This window comes from Staurois parvus, unplaced genomic scaffold (assembly GCF_062004578.1).
Source record: "Staurois parvus isolate SC_StPar_1 unplaced genomic scaffold, SC_StPar_1.0 ptg000397l, whole genome shotgun sequence".
Lineage (NCBI taxonomy): Eukaryota > Metazoa > Chordata > Amphibia > Anura > Ranidae > Staurois > Staurois parvus.
Window position 1 is genome coordinate 6159643 of NW_028318193.1, and position 19032 is coordinate 6178674.

A 19032-nucleotide genomic window follows, 5' to 3' on the forward strand; every position below is an offset into this window, starting at 1 on the left:
TTATGAGATTTGCAAATCATTGCATTCTGCTTTTATATAGATTTTGCACAGCGTCCCAACATTTTTGAATTAGGGTTGTATGATTTGATATGGAAATAGTCACATGACAAGTCGCACTCAGTGTTTCCCAAAGCGTACCATTCATATTTTTGAAAGCAATTCCCGCACTATTTTGGTCTGACTTTCATGCGACTTGAGGGTCATAGACTTAAATGTACACCCTCCAAAGTCGCATTAAAGTTGCACCTGAATGATATATGTGTGACTTGTGTGCGACTTTGTAGAGCAAAAACAATCACATTGTCTGCTCTTTGACCCCTGTCCAAACCCATCCAAAGTCTCATCAAGTCACACTGCAAAGTCACAATGGAAATTGCACAAGTGTGAATGGAGCCTTAAGGTCTTAAAGATATAGTGTAATTTTGACAGGGGCCAAATTGTAAAGGCTATACGACTGGGTCAGAACAAATCCATATCTCCAGTTCCTGTGTGATATTCCCTGTCCCAGTTCTCAGAACCTACTAAAAGTGACCCAAGGAAGGAAAACTGGCAAACAGGTGTCAGGTTCATGGGCACACAAGGCTCATTGACAGGGGAGCTAGGGTTGGGTTGTGAAGTCCTATTGAATAGAAGAGTTACTGTAGCGCGAATTAATGAAAAAGCATATGCTGATTCTAATAGAAAATGAGTCATAATGCATAGTGCATCTCAGTTTGTTGCATATGGGCCTGAGGACTAGTCAGGGTACCCATGCTGACCCATGTCCACAGCCAAAAGCGCCTACAATGGGCATGTGAGCATCAGAACTGGACCATAGACATAGACCAGATTGACTTGCCCTCCAACTTCTCCAATCCGATTGAGTACCTGTGGGATGTGGTGAAAAAACAAATCTGATCCACGGAGATCCCAACCTGCACCCTACAGGACTTAAAAGATATTCTACTAATGGCTTGGTACCAGACACCACAGCATAACTTCAGAGGTCTAGTAGAGTACATGTCTTGACGAATAAGGGCTGTTTAGGTGGCAAAAGGGGGGCCAACTCAATATTAAGTGGGTGGTCATGCTCCTGATGGGATTTCAAATGAAACATATAAGATCATCAGGGCTTCCCAGTATGGCACTGTACAAGTGAATTATAAACTAAATCAAAAGTCTGTAATGGATAACATTATAGAGAATTGATATTCTAGTTTATAAAGTTACTGAGCATGTTTATGTTTGCCAAAAAGAATCAATTTACAATTTGTTCAATATTCAAAGGGGCACTATAACCTTAAATGACCTCTGAGCAGATTAGCTTCTTAACAAGATATTTTTAAATCATTTTGTTAGCATTCCCTTTGAATTTACATTATGGGAGGCGCAGACCCTGGGCTGAACATAATGACTGGCTATGGGCTCTGCTTAAGGCACCAATTTGCAGTTGTCATTGCATTAAAGACAGAAAATGCTGACAGGCATCTCCACCTCCTGAATACAGAAAACTAAACTATAACTGACATACTGTAATACAGGCACAGATGGACAGAAATCTGTCCACTGTACCAAAATAGACTGCCTTGCATCTTTACAGTTGCTGAAGACATGATCCTTACAAATGTTTAAAGCAGATGGTATAGAACCTGTATTGCCCTATAGTTCCTGCAAAGTAACAGCAAAACAAACATTCATTGTATACCGGATCCTATACTGAAGCAATATTATGTAAGCTCAGTTTGACAGCAGAATTGTCACATGACCTGTACAATTAAAGAATAGTGCTTCGAGCTTAAAGTGCATCTCAACTAAAGAAGTGAAAATTTGCCAAGCTATAGAGAACATTACATTTTTTTTTTTTTTAATTGTGCCTAAGCAGTATCTTGACAAATGTGAGCGGTTTCAAACTCTTTGCAAAAAATATCAGTTTGCTTACTGGCATGTGAGAGTGCCTAGGTACTCCTGTGTGAGATCTAAAGCCTCGGACTACTAATCTCACAATATTTGAAGTGATATTTGGTAATACGACTGCTGTGCTGATCACTATTTTCCAGGATGGAGCTTCTGATATGAAGAAGGAAAGCCATGCCTTTACCAAGAGAACCTACTCCAAATACAGAGGCAAACTACAAAACAAGGCAAGCCAAGTCATTAATCAGGAAAGGCTTACAGTGGTTGTAAACCTCAAATATTAAATATGAACAAAGCATATCTGTCTATAGTGTGTACTGTCTCAATTCGGGGCACTAATTGTCATTTCTGTTAGCTGCCCTGTTCCTCTGCTATCTGGGGCACTAAATGTAATTTCTGTCAGCTTCCCTGTTCCTCTGCTATCCAGGGCAATAAGTGTCATTTCTGTCAGCTGGCCTGTTCCTGTGTTATAAGTTTTCCTGACATTGAGAGAAATGGTGATGGCGAGGGAAACGCCTGTGACTGACCTTCTTAACTCTGTTCTTGTGTGCTGTGGGGAGTCATCATTTGTACTCTGTCTGCATTTTTGGAAATCGCTTTAACCACTTGCCTATGGGGCACTTTCACCCTCTTCCTGCCCAGGCCAATTTTCAGCTTTCAGTGCTGTTGCACTTTGAATGACAATTGCGCGGTCATGCAACACTGTACCCATATGAAATATTTATAATTTTCACACAAATAGAGTTTTCTTTTGGCGGTATTTACTCACCACTGGGGTTTTTATTTTTTGCACTATAAACAGAAAGAGCAAAAAATTTAAAAAAAAAAAAAAAAGGTTTTGTTTCTATTAGAAAATTTTGCAAACAAGTAATTATCTCTTTCACTGACATGCACTGATGAGGCTGCACTGATAGGCAGCATTGATGGGCACTGATAGGCAGCACTGATGGGTAGCACTGATGATGCACTGATATGAAGCATCATCATTGGGCACTGACTGGAGGCACTGATAATCAGTGCAGATCTACCCTGTCACAGCGTGAGGAAAGTTCTGCCGATAACTGGCAATTGTATTTACTTTGTGATCTGCTGGACACTGCTGATCACGTAGTAAAAGGCCACTATGATTGCCCTTTTAACTGATCACGTGATCAGCTGTGTCCGTAGGACACAGCGATCACTGACAGTGCCGAGTGTGAGCCGCTGGGGGCGCATTCTGGGAAGACGTCCATGGACACCCTCCCACAACTCGACAACCACGTTGTAGCCATCGGCTATAGCGCGGTTGGGAAGCAGTTAAGAATTCAGTTCCACTTTAACCAACACAGGAACAATGCTGTCCTTTACAATTGCCTGCTTCTATAGGTAGCAAGGTAAATGTAAAATTTAAGTCCCTGACTATTTTTCCTAGATCTTGTGCAAGGTTTAGCTCTCCAGGGTTTCCACCTACATGTACAATACTAATCAGTGGACTGGGGATGGGTCTGGCTATAGAATGTGTTAACCATTCTGCCCATTCTCAATCTTCAGCTCATTCTAGACCTCTCCTGAGAACTTGTACAGCTGGGAGGAACAGAGAATATGAACATTATATTCATCATAAGGAAGTGGAATCTGCCCATCAAATACCTGGGAAGTAAATCTGTATATTTAAATTCTCACAGCAACTGACAGGGAACGTTTAAAGTAAGCTTACAGTTTAAAGTGAGAAGTTATAGGCTCGTGATTAACATAAAATATATGAGATCAAATAAAATAAGTACACATTTATAAATACAATAATTCAAATTACAAAAGCAAACAGCAGGGCCTAAAACGTCGCTAAAAAGCCTTATACACCAGGAACATTCTTCTGTGCCGAATGTCCCGGAACAAATATGGAATCTGTGATTATGTCCTGAAACTGCGCTATAAGGTACAATTGGAAGTGCAAATGAAAACACATAGGAACACCATAAACAGGTTTGGAGAGCTGTGTAAAATTATTATTCGTTATGAAACACGGATATTGAGCAGAAATGTTAACCTTCGCAAACTGCTATTTTTTTTACTATATACTGTATATTTAGCCTACACATCCCCTTAAAATAATGTCTCGCAGTATGTGCCAAGTGAATAGCCCAGTGCTCACCCTGATCCAGTTGGTTTAGATCATTCTGACCTATGCTTCTGCCTTTTCCCTCACAATAAGTTACCGGTCACAGAATACTGCTCATTACCGAGTATTACCGTTGACAATATGCACTTCCCTTAGACAAGCAGTGTTGAGAAAGCACAACAAAGTGAAGATAAAGACTGTATGAATGCCATTATGTCCACCTAGTCATTTCAGCAATTTTGCTGGTGCCGTCTAAATAATGCATTTGATTTTTTGGAGATGAGCGGAATGTCATAAAAAATTGTGCTGATGTTCTCTAAGGCTGCTATGGCAAAGGCAAACATTCCCAGCCCTAAAAGCATAGAATTGAATGAAATGTGACTGGAGTGAAGCTCAGCCACACAACAAAGCAGCTCCCTCTGCCTCCATATGAAATACAAGTCTAATACATGTGCACACAGCTTCCAGTCAGTAGCATCAAAATTTAATAATAAATGGAGCTCAGCTGACTCAAACCACAGAGGGGAAAAGAAATTCCATAATTGACAGAGACAGTAGAGACTTGTAAAGTTCCAGGAAGCCTTGTCATATCTACAATTACAGATTTCAGTAATGAGCCTTCCATTCAGCTAAGGGGCTCTTGGCAATAAGGAGGATAACCCTTCAACATCTAAGAATCTGGCCAACATACCTGTCAAGAGCAGCAAAAAAAATAAATAAAGGAAAAAGAACAAAAAAAAAAAAAAAGGATTGCCACAGAGCAATGTTCTATACATGTAACATGCATATTATAGAGAATTACTTAATGTATACACAAGCATCTGCACAAGCAAACATAGCAGAGGAAAGGAAATGAATGACATTTGTAGACTTTGTCAGTTTGAGGCTTATTTTAGAGTAACAGCCAGAATTCATACGATTAATTTTCAGATTATATATAGACCAACTATTTTGTATCCATATATGACTGCATTAACCACAATGGCTATTTATATAAACTTGCTTATTCACTGCATGTTGACAATATATAAGTAAAAGTAAACAAAATAAAAATAAACCATGTTTATATAGTTAATAATTAAGACAGACTTTAAAGCACTCAAAGATCACTTGCTGTTAGAAATAACTCTGGGTTATTTGGGTTGATTGAATATCATCTTGACATGAATGATACATGAATCTTGAATGTTGGCCTTTGTTTATTGTGGTTTTATTTTTTTGTATTGTTTCTTTACTTTGTCCCTCCTTGGACCACAGTAATTCTAATACCTTTAGGGGTGTCGCTCAGAATACAGATGGTTTAATGGTCCACATTATCTTATTCTACATTGAGTACTTGTTCTATGCAATAACCTAATTGTTATTAACCACTTAAGGACCGCCCTATAGCAGATATACAGCTACAGGGTGACACCTGTGCTCAAATCACGTGTATATATACGTCATTTAGCATTTCCGAGTAGGGGGTGCGTGCCCTATCCGCGCTGCTGCGGATGTCAGTCACTGGGTCCCGACCGGTAATTACCGAGTGTCTCTGACGGGGAGGAAGATTGTTTTGTTTACAAACAATCTTCCTCCTTGTAAGCTCGAGCACACTGCTCAGGATAGCTGTGCACAGTACAGCCATCCTAATTAGTGTGCTTACAGTGAAGCACACTCCCCCTGCCCCCTAGGAAAACTCTCCAAGCACACAGTGAACCCATCAATCGGCCCTCACATTAACCACTTTCCTGCCCAATGCCATTAGTGTCAGTGCTTTTTTATTTTTTTTCTATCACTGATCGCTGTATTAGTGACACCTAGTTCCCACCCCCATTGTCAGAATGTCCTCTGCAGTCCCGCTAAAAGTCGCTGATCGCTGCTATTACTAGTAAAAAAAAAAAAAAAAAATCCCATTATCTATACCGTCATTTGAAAACGCTATAACTTTCACGTACATCAATTAATTTACACGTCTTGGGATTGTTTTTTTTAGCAAAGACATGTCGCAGAATACATTTTGGCCTAATTTTATGACGAACTATGATTTATTAAATTTGTATACTGGACAGGTTTAATAGCAAAGTCCAAAATGTTCTTTTTTTTCCTCAAAATTGTCGGTCTTTTTTGGTTTTAGCGCAAAAAATAAAAACCGCACAGGCGATCAAATACCACTGAAAAAAAGCTCAATTTGTGGGGGAAAAAAGGACAAATTTCATTTGGGTGCAACATTGCACCACCGTGCAATTGTCAGTTAAAGTAACACAGCGCCATAACGCAAAAAATGGCCTGGTCATGAAGGGGGGTAAATCCCCAGACGGGCAAGTGGTTAATATTATTATTAAAAAAAAAAAAAGAAAAAAGCACTAAAAAGATATTTAGTTACTAACATTTGACTACCTATGAGTAACCTTGGATCATGAAAGGAAGCCTTTATCAGTAACAGAGGTATTGGTTAGGCTAGAAATGTATTACTGGCAGCTTACTCTTCCCTTAAGGTAAAAGCATGCTATAGAATACAGTAACTCTTATTATTATTGCTTTTATTGCACAAGCATACACGCACGGCCATGGGTAAAACATTTTTGAAGGTCTGTGTGTTACAACAAGCCTGACCCTAATCTTAATCTATGGTCACCTAATGTAAATATAAACATAAAAATTTGCATTAGCAACTGAAACTTTCTTTCCACTTAGGAATAAGAAAACATATCTGTCTCAAAGCACTACATATATGGAACAAATATAGGATAGTTGATAATTCTGGGCATAGAATTTTGGCTCATCAATTCTGAATGGTCTGAAATTCAAACAGTGGGTGACCCTGCAAGCACTATTCAGCTTGATATATTTCATTTAAAAATCATCTGAGCTGGGTGGAAATTCAACAGCCGAACAGTGATTGTATCCTACAAAAAGGCAGTCATCGTTCACAAGCAGCTGCCAGAATACAATGGAGATTCCTCCATCCACAGTTTTTCTCTTTGTCTCTTGTGGGCTAAATGGTTAAAATCAGACCCATCTATGCCTAGGTGCAATGGCTATAACACATACCTGATAGGAGCTCCTTTTGCTTGTGCAGGTCTCAACAGTACAGTGATGGTTGTGGCAGTTTCATTAAGAGAGGCATCAATACCTTCATAGTCTGGTAGTGTTGGAGCTAAAGGAATTGTTAAAATTGGAAAAAATAGAAACGTTTTAAATTAGTACATTATTCTGATGTAAATTGTTTTCACAGTGAAATAATTTGTGCTTCACAAAGAAAAATGTGTCAGACCATCTACTTAGTTAAACAGCCTTATTACATAAAAGCTCTGATGTGAATGCACAATATATATGTAAAGCGCTGCGTAAATTGACAGCGCTATATAAGTACCTGAAATAAATACATTCTTAAAAGGTGCTAAAAAATAGCAACCAATCAGAATTTCCGCATCTGAATTTAGACCAGTATAAGACAGACTTTGACTGGTTTCTTCTGAATAAGTCTGACTGCTGCCATTAACAACTACCCTTAGCAGCTATTCTTTGTGGATCTTTTTGGCACGAACAAATAACATGGATGGACTCTAGGGTCCCATGAAGAATGTCAGTCAGCACTCCTAATATCTTTTAATTAATAATATCCACCATAACTACAGATGCTTCACACAGGATAATTACCTAGAAATGCTGTCATACAGTGGAAATGCCAACTGAAAATACATACAGGTGAAATTCGAAAAATTTGAATATCGTGCAAAAGTTCATTTATTTCAGTAATGCAACTTAAAAGGTGAAACTAATATATGCGATAGACTCATTACATGCAAAGCAAGATAGTTCAAGCCGTGATTTGTCATAATTGTGATGATAATAGCTTACAGCTCATGAAAACCCCAAATCCACAATCTCAGAAAATGTGAATATTGTGAAAAGGTGCAATATTCTAGGCTCATAGTGTCCCACTCTAATCAGCTAATTAAGCCATAACACCTGCAAAGGGTTCCTGAGCCTTTAAATGGTCTCTCAGTCTGGTTCAGTAGGAATCACAATCATGGGAAAGACTGCTGACCTGACACCATCATTGACACCCACCATAAGGAGGGAAAGCCTCAAAAAGGTAATTGCCTTAGTTTGCAGGGCTAATACAGGTGTGCTATTTGCCAGAACAATTTCTATCTACAGTCAAAATAATATTAAAAAGTAATCATGGTAACTAACTCTGTTAGGCAAATGTAGTTCCAAAACTCTAGCATTTGTTAGCATTGTGGCCAATTAAATGCTACACATTACAAATGTTGCTACTAAAATAACTGTAAACATATTTAACAGGGAATGTTACAACCCTATTTTTCAAACCTAGACAAAAAAAAAGTTGAATGATATGACCAACAACAAATTTTTACTTTTAAGCACTTTTCATACTTCAGTCTTTGCCAAGGCTCTGTTTTTTTCCCGAAATAAAAAGTACCACCCTCCACACAGCGCAGGGAATTACAATAATTACTCCACTACAGACTAGCATTTTATATTTTACTCATAAAATGCTGACCACAGTGTGGAGTTTGCAGTATCCTGCAGTGTGTGTTCTTTGCATGAAGCTACAATGAACCAACTCAGATAGAAGTCCTGTCACGTAACCTGTCAAAGTCCTCTGACAAGTTTCCTGGCACTCCTTCCCCAAATTTAAATGAATGCAGCTCTGCTTGCTTTAGAATCCAAAAGCAGGCAAAACATAACCAAATGCGCCTGAAGATTTTTTTTTTTTTTCTAAACCAGTGGTATGGTTGAAGCTGCATTGTAACAAAGTCTCATTTTAGTGGAAATGACAAGCAGTTAAGCAAAAACTAAAAATAAAAAAAGAATTAAAGATAGATGTTGAATATTTTAATCTCACTAAGCATACATATTTCTTGGCCGTAAGCCAGCCTATAGATGGTTCGAATCTCTGCCAGTTCAGCAGAAAACGGCTGAGATTCAAACCATGTATAGGCTGAATGTACCCAAGTTGATCGATCAAACAACTTGGGTACAAGCAGCCTGCTGGATTTTACATGTGATTATTGCTAGCAGCTTTTATAGTCGCTAACAATAATCACTGTATGCTCTCGGCGGGGACAGCTTCACCTGCCCCCCCACCAGGAGAGCACAATGGCTCTGCGGGAGGGATTCCCCTGTGGTTGCAGGAAAGAAATTTGCTCCATCTATAGCCAACTCTATGGCCAGAGTTATTATCAGCAAATGATGACTTTTAAGTGCTATAAGCCACATAATGCATCTTCTAAATGGTTGCTGTAGGCTGTTTCAGGGTAAATCTCCCCAGAAGGATCGCAAACAGCAATTAAAAACCTGAATGAGGTTATAACTCTTCCCATTTTATTAAAAAGCATAGAAAAACTTTGGGCTATATATACTTTTAAAAAATTCAAAATTAAATTGTATACTGGTGACACACAAATCAACTTATTAACTATAGCTAGCACCTAAGGTATATTACCTGATATGTTGGTGGTAACATTGATGGTTGTTGCTGGACCAAATCCTTTGACAGTGCTAGCCCTTATAAGGAACTGGTAAGTAGTGCCTGGATGCAATTGAGAGAAAACATGGTGCGTACTATTCCAAAGTTTAGTAACTGTTTGAGGAGGTCCTGCCACAGGCACTGCGGGATCAAAAGACCGTATACTATTGTATTTCACCTGTTGAAAGAAAAGTTTTTACAAAATGGCCTTTGTAGTCATGACATCACATTACATTTACAAATACTGCAAATTCAATTTATAGGTTCCTTAGGCAATAATAGCAAAATTACAAGTCTGCAGATTTTTGTTTGTGCTAATGATCCCTGTGTTTAGTAATTTATTACAACAATCCGCAATGTGACCAGCACAGACTGTTCCGCACCTGTCCATGGGTTTCACTATTCTCATCACTACCATGCCCTTCATGACGGTCCAATAACCTCAAGCTGCTAGGAACTTTCAAACAACAATCTGTATAATCCAACATGATTAATTACGGCCATTATTTTAACAAAGACATTTCAGCAGATGTGAGCAGTGGTACCTCATATTGAGTGATAATGCCATTTGGCTCCATGGGTTCCTTCCAGTTCAAAAAGATCTTGTCTTCAAATGGTGTGCCTTTAAGCGAGCCGAATGGGACATATCCAGGTACTGTGGGAAAAGGAAGTTTTCATTTAAACAGCTAAAGTAAATATTGTGCATTTAAATTAGGTAAATTAATAGAAAACCCTTGCAATAAAAAAATACAACACAGGAGTGCAGGACTAATTAAAAAATATTCTGCAGAGACAACCATTACGTAGGCTAAACTATGAGACAGCAACAAGAGAAACTGAGCTGTGCACACAACAGCAGAATTCATTACTCCTCAGCTTTTGCAGGAAGTTCATACAGTTACCTAATGTTACAAAAAGATTTAGTATTAGATGGGCTTGACATATGAGAATACAGTTTTAAAATGGTTCTGTTATTGTCCTAGCCACTCAAATATATTTTTAATCATTTACAGAAAAGCAGAGCACAGTATCTAAATGGTTGCTATGAATAACATGACACTTTGTGCTCTAGCTTTTATTATCCCATCTGCTTTTCTTGGAAAAGCAGATATTCATGAATGAGGTATGTAACAGAGAAAAAACAAACATCCAGAAGCATCAAGGGTTCCTTTTGCTGAGTAATGAAGAATATGAATATTAGTTTACAAACAAATTAGGTGATGCTCAAAGTAATAATTTGATTATAGCTACTGTCATTCTACAACAGCATAAAATTAAACCATTATATAAATCATTATACCAACTAAATCAACTCCAAAAAAAGTGATACACAAAATTATTTTAGACAAAGGCAGAAATCAAGCTGATGTTGGTCACTGGGTCTATTTTTTGTTGACTCTGGTTAAAAGACTTGGTACTTCTAAAGTTTCTTCTTCAACACATTCTGCCTTAAAATAAGGGAGGTGGTGACGTGAGAGATTAAAGCATTTCTAAACCTAAGGAGGGCATATGACAGCCTCTTCCTTCAGACAGATGAACTGTCAGAGTCTCTGGGTGTGGAGGAGAAAAGCACTGCCTTGTCCCTTCACTGTCTGACATGTGAGCATACAGACCTAGAGGGCAATGAAAAATGACAGGCTGTGCGTGTCAAGACACCGAAGAGACTAGCTGCCATGGGCAGTTCTTTCTTGATGGGGCTCTCTCCATCTTATACAAAGTAATAGGAAGCTCACATAATTACAGATTTCCAAAAACCAAATGTAATGTTTTAACAGTCAAAATAAAAATATAAATGAGACTATTTTATTCACTGTGGCCAATTGCAACCAAAAACCATGCTAATAAACATTTTTGCTGTGTGGGAAAGTTGTTTGACAAAACCAATGAAGCAATATTATGAAGTACTCTGGGACATTTTTAAAGTATTAGGCTCCATTCACACTGGACGTTTTAACGCTGGTAACGTTAGCTGTGTAGAATTTTTCAGCGTTTTTGTATTAGCGTTTAGCCAATTTTTTTTATTTTTTCACATTTGCGGTTTTTAGAGTTTATTTTTTTTACAAAAAAAATGTCCAAAAACGCTGGTTTGCCACAATTTACCACTTTTGACATGTTTTTCAGCACTAGAGCAGTTTTACAGCTAGAAAACTCTTCTAGAAACCCACCAGTTCTGGGAGTTTTTTTTCCAGCCAAAGAATGTTGATTACAGTCTATATGGGCATGGACACATAGGATAACATGCTAGGGAGTTTACTGGCTGTACAAAAAAAATCAAAAGCCAAAAACAGCAGCTGTAAAAACGTGAAGTGTGCATGATGACTTAGCTGTTCTAAAAAGCTATCTATTTTCTAGTTATAGTATCTCAGAGAAGTCAGTACACCCCTCACATTTTTGTAAATATTTTATATCTTTTCATGTGACAACAGTAAAGAAATGACACTTTGCTACAGTGCAAAAGTAGTGAGTGTACAGCTTGCATAACAGTGTACATTTGCTATCCCCTCAAAATAACTCAACACACAGCCATTAATGTCTAAACCGCTGGCAACAAAAGTGAGTATACCCCTATGTGTCCAAATTGGGCTCAAAGTGTCAATATTTTGTGTGTCCACCATTATTTTCCAGCACTGCCTTAACCCTCATGGGCATGGAGTTCACCAGAGCTTCTCAGGTTGCCACTGGAGTCCTCTTCCACTCCTCCATGATGACATCAAGGAGCTGGTGGATGTTAGAGACCTTGCGCTCCTCCACCTTCCATTTGAAGATGCCCCACAGATGCTCAATAGGGTTTAGGTCTGGAGACAGGCTTGGCCAGTCCATCACCTTTACCCTCAGCTTCTTTAGCAAGGCAATGGTCATCTTGGAGGTGTGTTTGGGGTAGTTGTTATGTTGAAATACTGCCTTGTGGCCCAGTCTCCAAAGGAAGGGGATCATGCTCTGCTTCAGTATGTCACAGTACATGTTGGCATTCATGGTTCCCTCAATGAACTGTAGCTCCTAAGTGCTGGAAGCACTCATGCAGCCCCAGACCATGACACTCCCACCACCATGCTTGACTCTAGGCAAGACACACTTGTCTTTGTACACCTCACCTGGTTGCCGCCACACGCTTGACACCATCTGAACCAAATAAGTTTATCTTGGTCTCATCAGACCACAGGACATGGTTCCAGTAATCCATGTCCTTAGTCTGCTTGTCTTCAGCAAACTGTTTGCGGGCTTTCTTGTGCATCATCTTTAGAAGAGGCTTCCTTCTGGGACGACAGCCATGCAGACCAATTTTCTGCAGTGTGCGGCGTATAGTCTGAGCACTGACAGGCTGACCACCACCCCTTCAACCTCTGCAGCAATGTTGGCAGCACTCATATGTCTATTTCCCAAAGACAACCTCTGGATATGACGCAGAGCACGTGCACTCAACTTCTTTGGTCGACCATGGCGAGGCCTGTTCTGAGTTGAACCTGTCCTGTTAAACCGCTGAATGGTCTTGGCCACCGTCCTGCAGCTCAGTTTCACAATCTTGGCAATCTTCTTACAGCCTAGGCCATCTTTATGTAGAGCAACAATGCTTTTATTCAGATCCTCAGAGAGTTCTTTGCCATGAGGTGCCATGCTGAATTTCCAGTGACCAGTATGAGAGAGTGATAACACCAAATTTAACAAACCTGCTCCCCATTCACACCTGAGATCTTGTAACACTAAGGAGTCACATGACACCGGGGAGGGAAAATGGCTAATTGGGCCCAATTTGGACATTTTCACTTAGGGGTGTACTCACTTTTGTTGCCAGCGGTTTAGACATTAACGGCTGTGCGTTGAGTTATTTTGAGGGGACAGCAAATTTACACTGTTATACAAGCTGTACACTCACTACTTTACATTGTAGCAAAGTGTAATTTCTTCAGTGTTGTCACATGAAAAGATAGAATAAAATATTCACAAAAATGTGAGGGGTGTACTCACTTCTGTGAGATACTGTATTTCTTTATTGCACTTACCCAAGTAACCCTGAACTTGAACTGCTATGGTACTAAACAGCACATATGTTTATCAATATTTAGGCCCACAAATGTGAACTCAGTCGGTTCTGGTGGTCTTTAAAGTGGAAGTGAAGCTGCTGGCCTCCAGAGGTGCCCTCTGTGTGCAGAAGAAAGCCAACAACAGCTGGGAAATCCATGGGAAGCAGAGTTATTATGGGGCATTGTTGGCTGCCTCTCTTACACACTGAAGCTGTCGCTGACAGCTGAGCCTGGGACCGAAACTGGAGCAGAACAGCTACAGAATAGGCAAGTATAGCAATTTTTTTCCTTTACAGGGATAGATAGATTAGGCTTAGAATGTGGCTGAGAGTAAGTTTAGAGTTAGTTAGGTTTTGCCTTTACTTCCACTTTAAAGTTGAACTCCAAGATAAGCATTGTCTAACTACAAGAGGCATGTATACTCATACCTGAATTTTGGTGTGCTTTGTGTATTTCTTTTAGATCTGTGCAGTAATCCAGCATACTTTGCCTTTAAGCAGGAACTTCCTGGTAAAAAGACCAATCACTTGTGCCATCTCCTGCTTTGTGAAAGGTTATTGGTGTTGTATCTGGGCCCCCACTGTATTTTCTTGCAGACAGTCTGTAGTGAGTCGGTCTGCACAGTCCCTACCACAGCTCTAATTTTGCATCAAATATGTACAACCCCAGTGATGATGTCCCTGCTACTTTTACAAGGTAATACTTGTGTTTGCAAGTGTATTTGGCTATTGAGAATTATAATTTAAGTTGAGGTGTCTGTGCCCAAAGTTAAGCTTTAGAGTGTCAGAATTTTCAATATAGAGAAATCGAACAATATGAATTAGCTGCTCAAAAAATAAAAGCAAAATTGTCTCAGAACAAGACTTATCAATACACTGCGTCTATAGAAGAGGTTGGACACCACTGCACATTTACAAGACTTAAAATCTTCTAAACTTATGATTCTATAGCAAATTGTGTGTGTCATGTGTAGTAATGCTAAAAGCTTGCACAACAGAGAAAAATGGCTACTACACTAAACCGTGTCACTGATATAAAGAGAGAACAAGTGTCCTTGTTCAACATATTTATTAATTTATCCTGTTCAAGAAAGAAATTCCATCCTTCACCTTCACATTTTCTTATCACTATGGATAAAAACAGATGTTGGTTTAAAATCGAACAAATGCCTTTTGCATTTTAACCATTTGAACTCCACATTCCATTTAGAAAGAGTGAAAACTTCAAGTGGAGAGCTCACTGCAGCATCCATTGATCTCCTTTGCAATGAATGAACCCAGAAGCAACAAGTACTTCTTCAATCCCATGTTCAGTTTATTCATTCCTCGGCTACTGTGGCCAGGTAACCAACTAATCAAGCATGATCTGTGCTTGACTGACTGCAGCAGGGAGTCTAATACACCATTGATGACTCCATTAAGGAGAACCTTTTATTTACCCATATTATCACACAAGGGGCCTAATAGCCCCCTTGTGATAGCAATAAAGTTAAATGAAAAATAAACTATAAAAAAAGAGTGTTAAAAAAAATAGTGGGGGGAATTAAAAGCACCCCTTTCACCGCAAGCAAACATGGTGTAGGGCTTGCATATGTATGTAAACAGCAATTACGCCACAAATGAATACTGCAAACGTCAGCGTGAGAGGAATGACTCTAGGGCTATAATTTATGGTCAACTTTAAAGGATAAGTTCACCTTTGGGAACAGGTTACATGTTTCACTCAGTTTAGGGTGGAACATGTAACATGTTCCTAATGTTGCCTTCGACCCCCCACATGATCCCTTCCCCCCCATTTTAAAAATAGTGCAGCCATGCAGGTTTAAGCCCACATGGCTGCGTCATTCATTCACAGTGTTTTGTGAATGAATGAAATATGAGTCCCGACAGCCTTAGCGGCTGTCGGCTTGTAGTTCTCAATGAACTACCATGGCGCTATTCCTGTCAGTATATCTGCTTGCCCGTATATCCCTTACAGGCAAGCAGATATACTGACAGGTCTGCAGGAGACCTGCATGGCAGCAGTGATCTGCTGATCGCTGATGCACTGCTTTACAGGCTCCTGCAACAAAAAATAATAAATGCACATTTATTTACCTACAAAAAAAATTTGCATTTATTAATTTTTGTGAAAAGGTGCACTTATCCTTTAAACTGAAAACCTGTAAGGGCTTTTCAAGTATCACCAATGGACAATTTTGGGTACTGCAGTTTTTTGGCATTTCAGAGATATGTGCAATTTTAAGGCTTGGCATGTTTTGTATCTATTTACTCTATGCAACCCCATCTTTTATATGTTACATCTTTTATATGTTACATCTTTTATATGTTACAAACATATTTATCTTTTATATGTTACAAACGTATTTAATATCATATTATTTGTATGCACTAAAATATATTTTAACAATTTTACCAAAAAATGTGTTTGACAGTTGCACAAAAATCAAGTGAAATACAAGTTGCAACTACTACCATTTTATTCTACAGGGCCTCTGTTTTTGAAATATGTACATATTTTTGGAGGGGGCGAGTAATTTTCTAGCAAACATTTTGACCCATCTGTAAATCTTGGAATACAGCACAGGACACAGAGCTGTAGTGATAACCACAGGTTACATGATTGCTACCTTCAGGTGACTGGACACTGACAAAGAACTTTGGAAGGGCCACCCCTAGACTTGTTTAGTAGAAGGTTGTTCAAGTATTGTATGACATGGATTCTTTGAGTCGGCAGAAGAGCAAGAAGCAAGGTAAGCGCTTTTGTAAACAATGCAGGAAGTGCTGGTCTCCTACAGCAAAATGAAGAAAGCGTTGGTGTGGAGGAAAGATGGGGATATGTAGATAGGCATCTTATATGTCTACTGATGTCAGAAACTCCTCGTCTGAGAGAAACAATAACAGATCTTGCCAATTGCTTCTAGATTTTTGGTACACAAAGAAATCTTTTCAGGGACTTTAAAAATAGGTTTGAGACTGTATGGGTTTAATTAAAAACCTTGCAACTTTTCCTCTAAAGCACTTGGAACAACCACCTCTCGTGACTGAATTTGTCACAAGGTGGCCAGTAAATCTTGTTTGTCAGCTAAAACTAAGTTTGGGAGTGTGGGCACAGATAGAAATTCTGTTTTGTATACATTTTAAATAACAGATTGGGCCCAGAGCTTTAGGATATTTTGGATACAGAATGGTGGAATGCCAACAGATGTTTGAGGAGTGGGAGAACCTCTTCACTGTGGGGAGGGCTTGCGATGATAGCAAGTTGTAAGCCTTGCTTTTTTAGTTGACTGGGATAAGCAAAAGGGCCCCTTTTGCTGAGTATAGTTAGTAGCCATGGGAGTAGGAGACTTTTTCTTATGGAATAGGAGCATCTTTCCTTCAGTGACATCCTTGATGAATTTATCAAGGGATTCCCCAAACAGGCATAAACCATCAGAAGGCATGCATAAAAGGTGCCTTTTACAAGCAGGTTCAGCAAAACCTGTGCATATACACAAAGGTCAAAAACATTCTAGAGGACTTGGCAAGTTGCATTCTCTAGAGAATCCCCACAAAGCAAAAAGGTTAAGGGCATCAGATGCAATTGTTCCAAGAGAACAGGGTCATCAAAGACAGGCCTATTTATTGGCCTTGTCCAGTTAGCCTTATTTTGGCAAATAGTCATGATGGCAATAACCAGCTGGAAGGCTGGACCTCCAAGGACAAAGGACTACAAAAGATCTAATCAACAGAATCCTTAAAAGGAACATCCTCAATATGAACTAAAAAGTGTTTATTGAGAATTGAAATAGCAGGCTCTACTACTAGAACAGCCTATTTTTTCCCCTAAAATTCAAAGTACACATTTCAGCACAATGCTTGAGAGGATACACTTAATATACACATGGATAGGAGTCTTTTTTTAATTTTGCCAGCCTCTTTGTGACAACAAGGGCTTATTTGGGCTGTGGAGACTCAGGTGCTGCTAGGCAAAGATGTCATTGTGTCATCTACAGTGTCAATTGTGTCGTTCAGGGAATCTAAAGTGGTAAGCACCTAGTGAGAAGCCATAGTCTGTTTCTCTTAAAATGCAGGGGTGGAAAAATCCTTACCAGCTTCTGCTACAAACTCTGCACCCCCTTTAGTTTCCTGAATTTTGTCTTCATACAGAAAAGGAGGCTCCATATTGGATTACTAAACAGAGTCAGGGAAGAGAGGAAAAGTGTAGTGCTTTTGCCCACTGTAAAACAAAAGTTCTACGAGTTTGAAATGTTTTCCAAAGAATTCAGACACAGTGGCAGAATAATCTGTTTATGTCAGATAGGCCACATTCTGTGCACATGAGTGGGAGCTAGAATCATAGTATGGTAGCATTGCCATAACATGACATTTCTTTGAGACAAGGGAACAGCTAACACCCTATGCTGTGCTTTGTGTTTCCTGTAGGCCATCAGCAGAATGTTTATTTGGCCATTTTTTGCCAGTTCCCTTGCGCCTGTTATTCTTCATTCCTAAAGTGAAGAGATGCTCTGTGGGTTATTAACAGAATGGATGCGAAGGAATGAGGTTTTGCATGTCCGGAATAAAGAAGCAGCTATAATCCAGTTGCTTTCTAAGTTCCTTGGCAAAGCTTTTAAAATATTTGATTTTTTTCTATACTTTTACCTGCAATTTAAGTTGGTGACAGGGTCGCTAACACTAAAGACTTACCATCTTCATCTGTTTGGATAATGGTCTCCTCACTTTCCTTCCTTCCCTCTGGATTGGTTAAAATCATTTTCAGGCTAACATTTGTGTAAGGTGGGAGATGTTCCACTACATGCTGGGGAGCTTTGGGGTCCATATCTAGACAGTCAGCCTTGTTCATGCCGTGGCCCCGGTAGTAGTGATAGCAAATGGTAACATTGAAGGTATGGCAGCGAGTGATATTGTAGCCCAGAGACTCCCAGTCGACAGCAATACGTCTGGACTGTATCTCAGCAATCTTCAGAGTTTTCGGTGTCCTCATAGGCTCTGGATAAACAGAAGAGAGTACATAATGTAAGCAATATACCAGGAAAACAGAGGGTTTTCAGTTAATTTCACCCTATCTTGTTATACCATCAAAACAATACATTTATCAATCATATTTCAATAATATGACATTTTCTGCCCATGCCTTCTACACATCCATTCAACAGCCACAAAGCCATGCCTATTATTCTTTCCTATTCTAATCTGAGACTTACACAGCTTCTGTAAATATCTCACGTTCTGTATATAAAGGTTTACTTATTATGAATCGTGTACGAGTTGAAGTAGTCAGCTTTTGTTGCCATCTGCATTGTCAGTGCAATAAATACAGTGTGGATAAAAGGCTCTTATACAAAGGATAGCAAAGCTGTTAGGCAATATATAACTATATAATACCCAAACAGGACACTGCTTTACTGTTGGTAATGGCCAAGGCAAAAGATCATGCCTGGCAATATATAATTTATGTCACCAATCTTTGCCTAAAATCAGTTTTCGATGGCCTGGCCTTTAAGTGCTAGATACTGCATACAGTATATGGAGAAGTAT

The 19032-nt window shown here is 39.2% G+C and overlaps 1 protein-coding gene across 1 annotated transcript in view; it reads right to left on the reverse strand.

Annotated features, from left to right (window-relative positions):
- PTPRK (protein tyrosine phosphatase receptor type K) overlaps positions 1 to 19032 on the reverse strand; it is a 528548-nt gene that overhangs the window by 157393 nt on the left and 352123 nt on the right. Inside the window, exons 9-12 of the mRNA XM_089686377.1 lie at positions 18181 to 18483; positions 10019 to 10128; positions 9450 to 9651; positions 7025 to 7130 (exon numbers count right to left, since the gene is read on the reverse strand). Coding sequence (XP_089542503.1) covers positions 7025 to 7130; positions 9450 to 9651; positions 10019 to 10128; positions 18181 to 18483 — 721 coding nt within the window. The remainder of the gene's footprint in view (positions 1 to 7024; positions 7131 to 9449; positions 9652 to 10018; positions 10129 to 18180; positions 18484 to 19032) is intronic.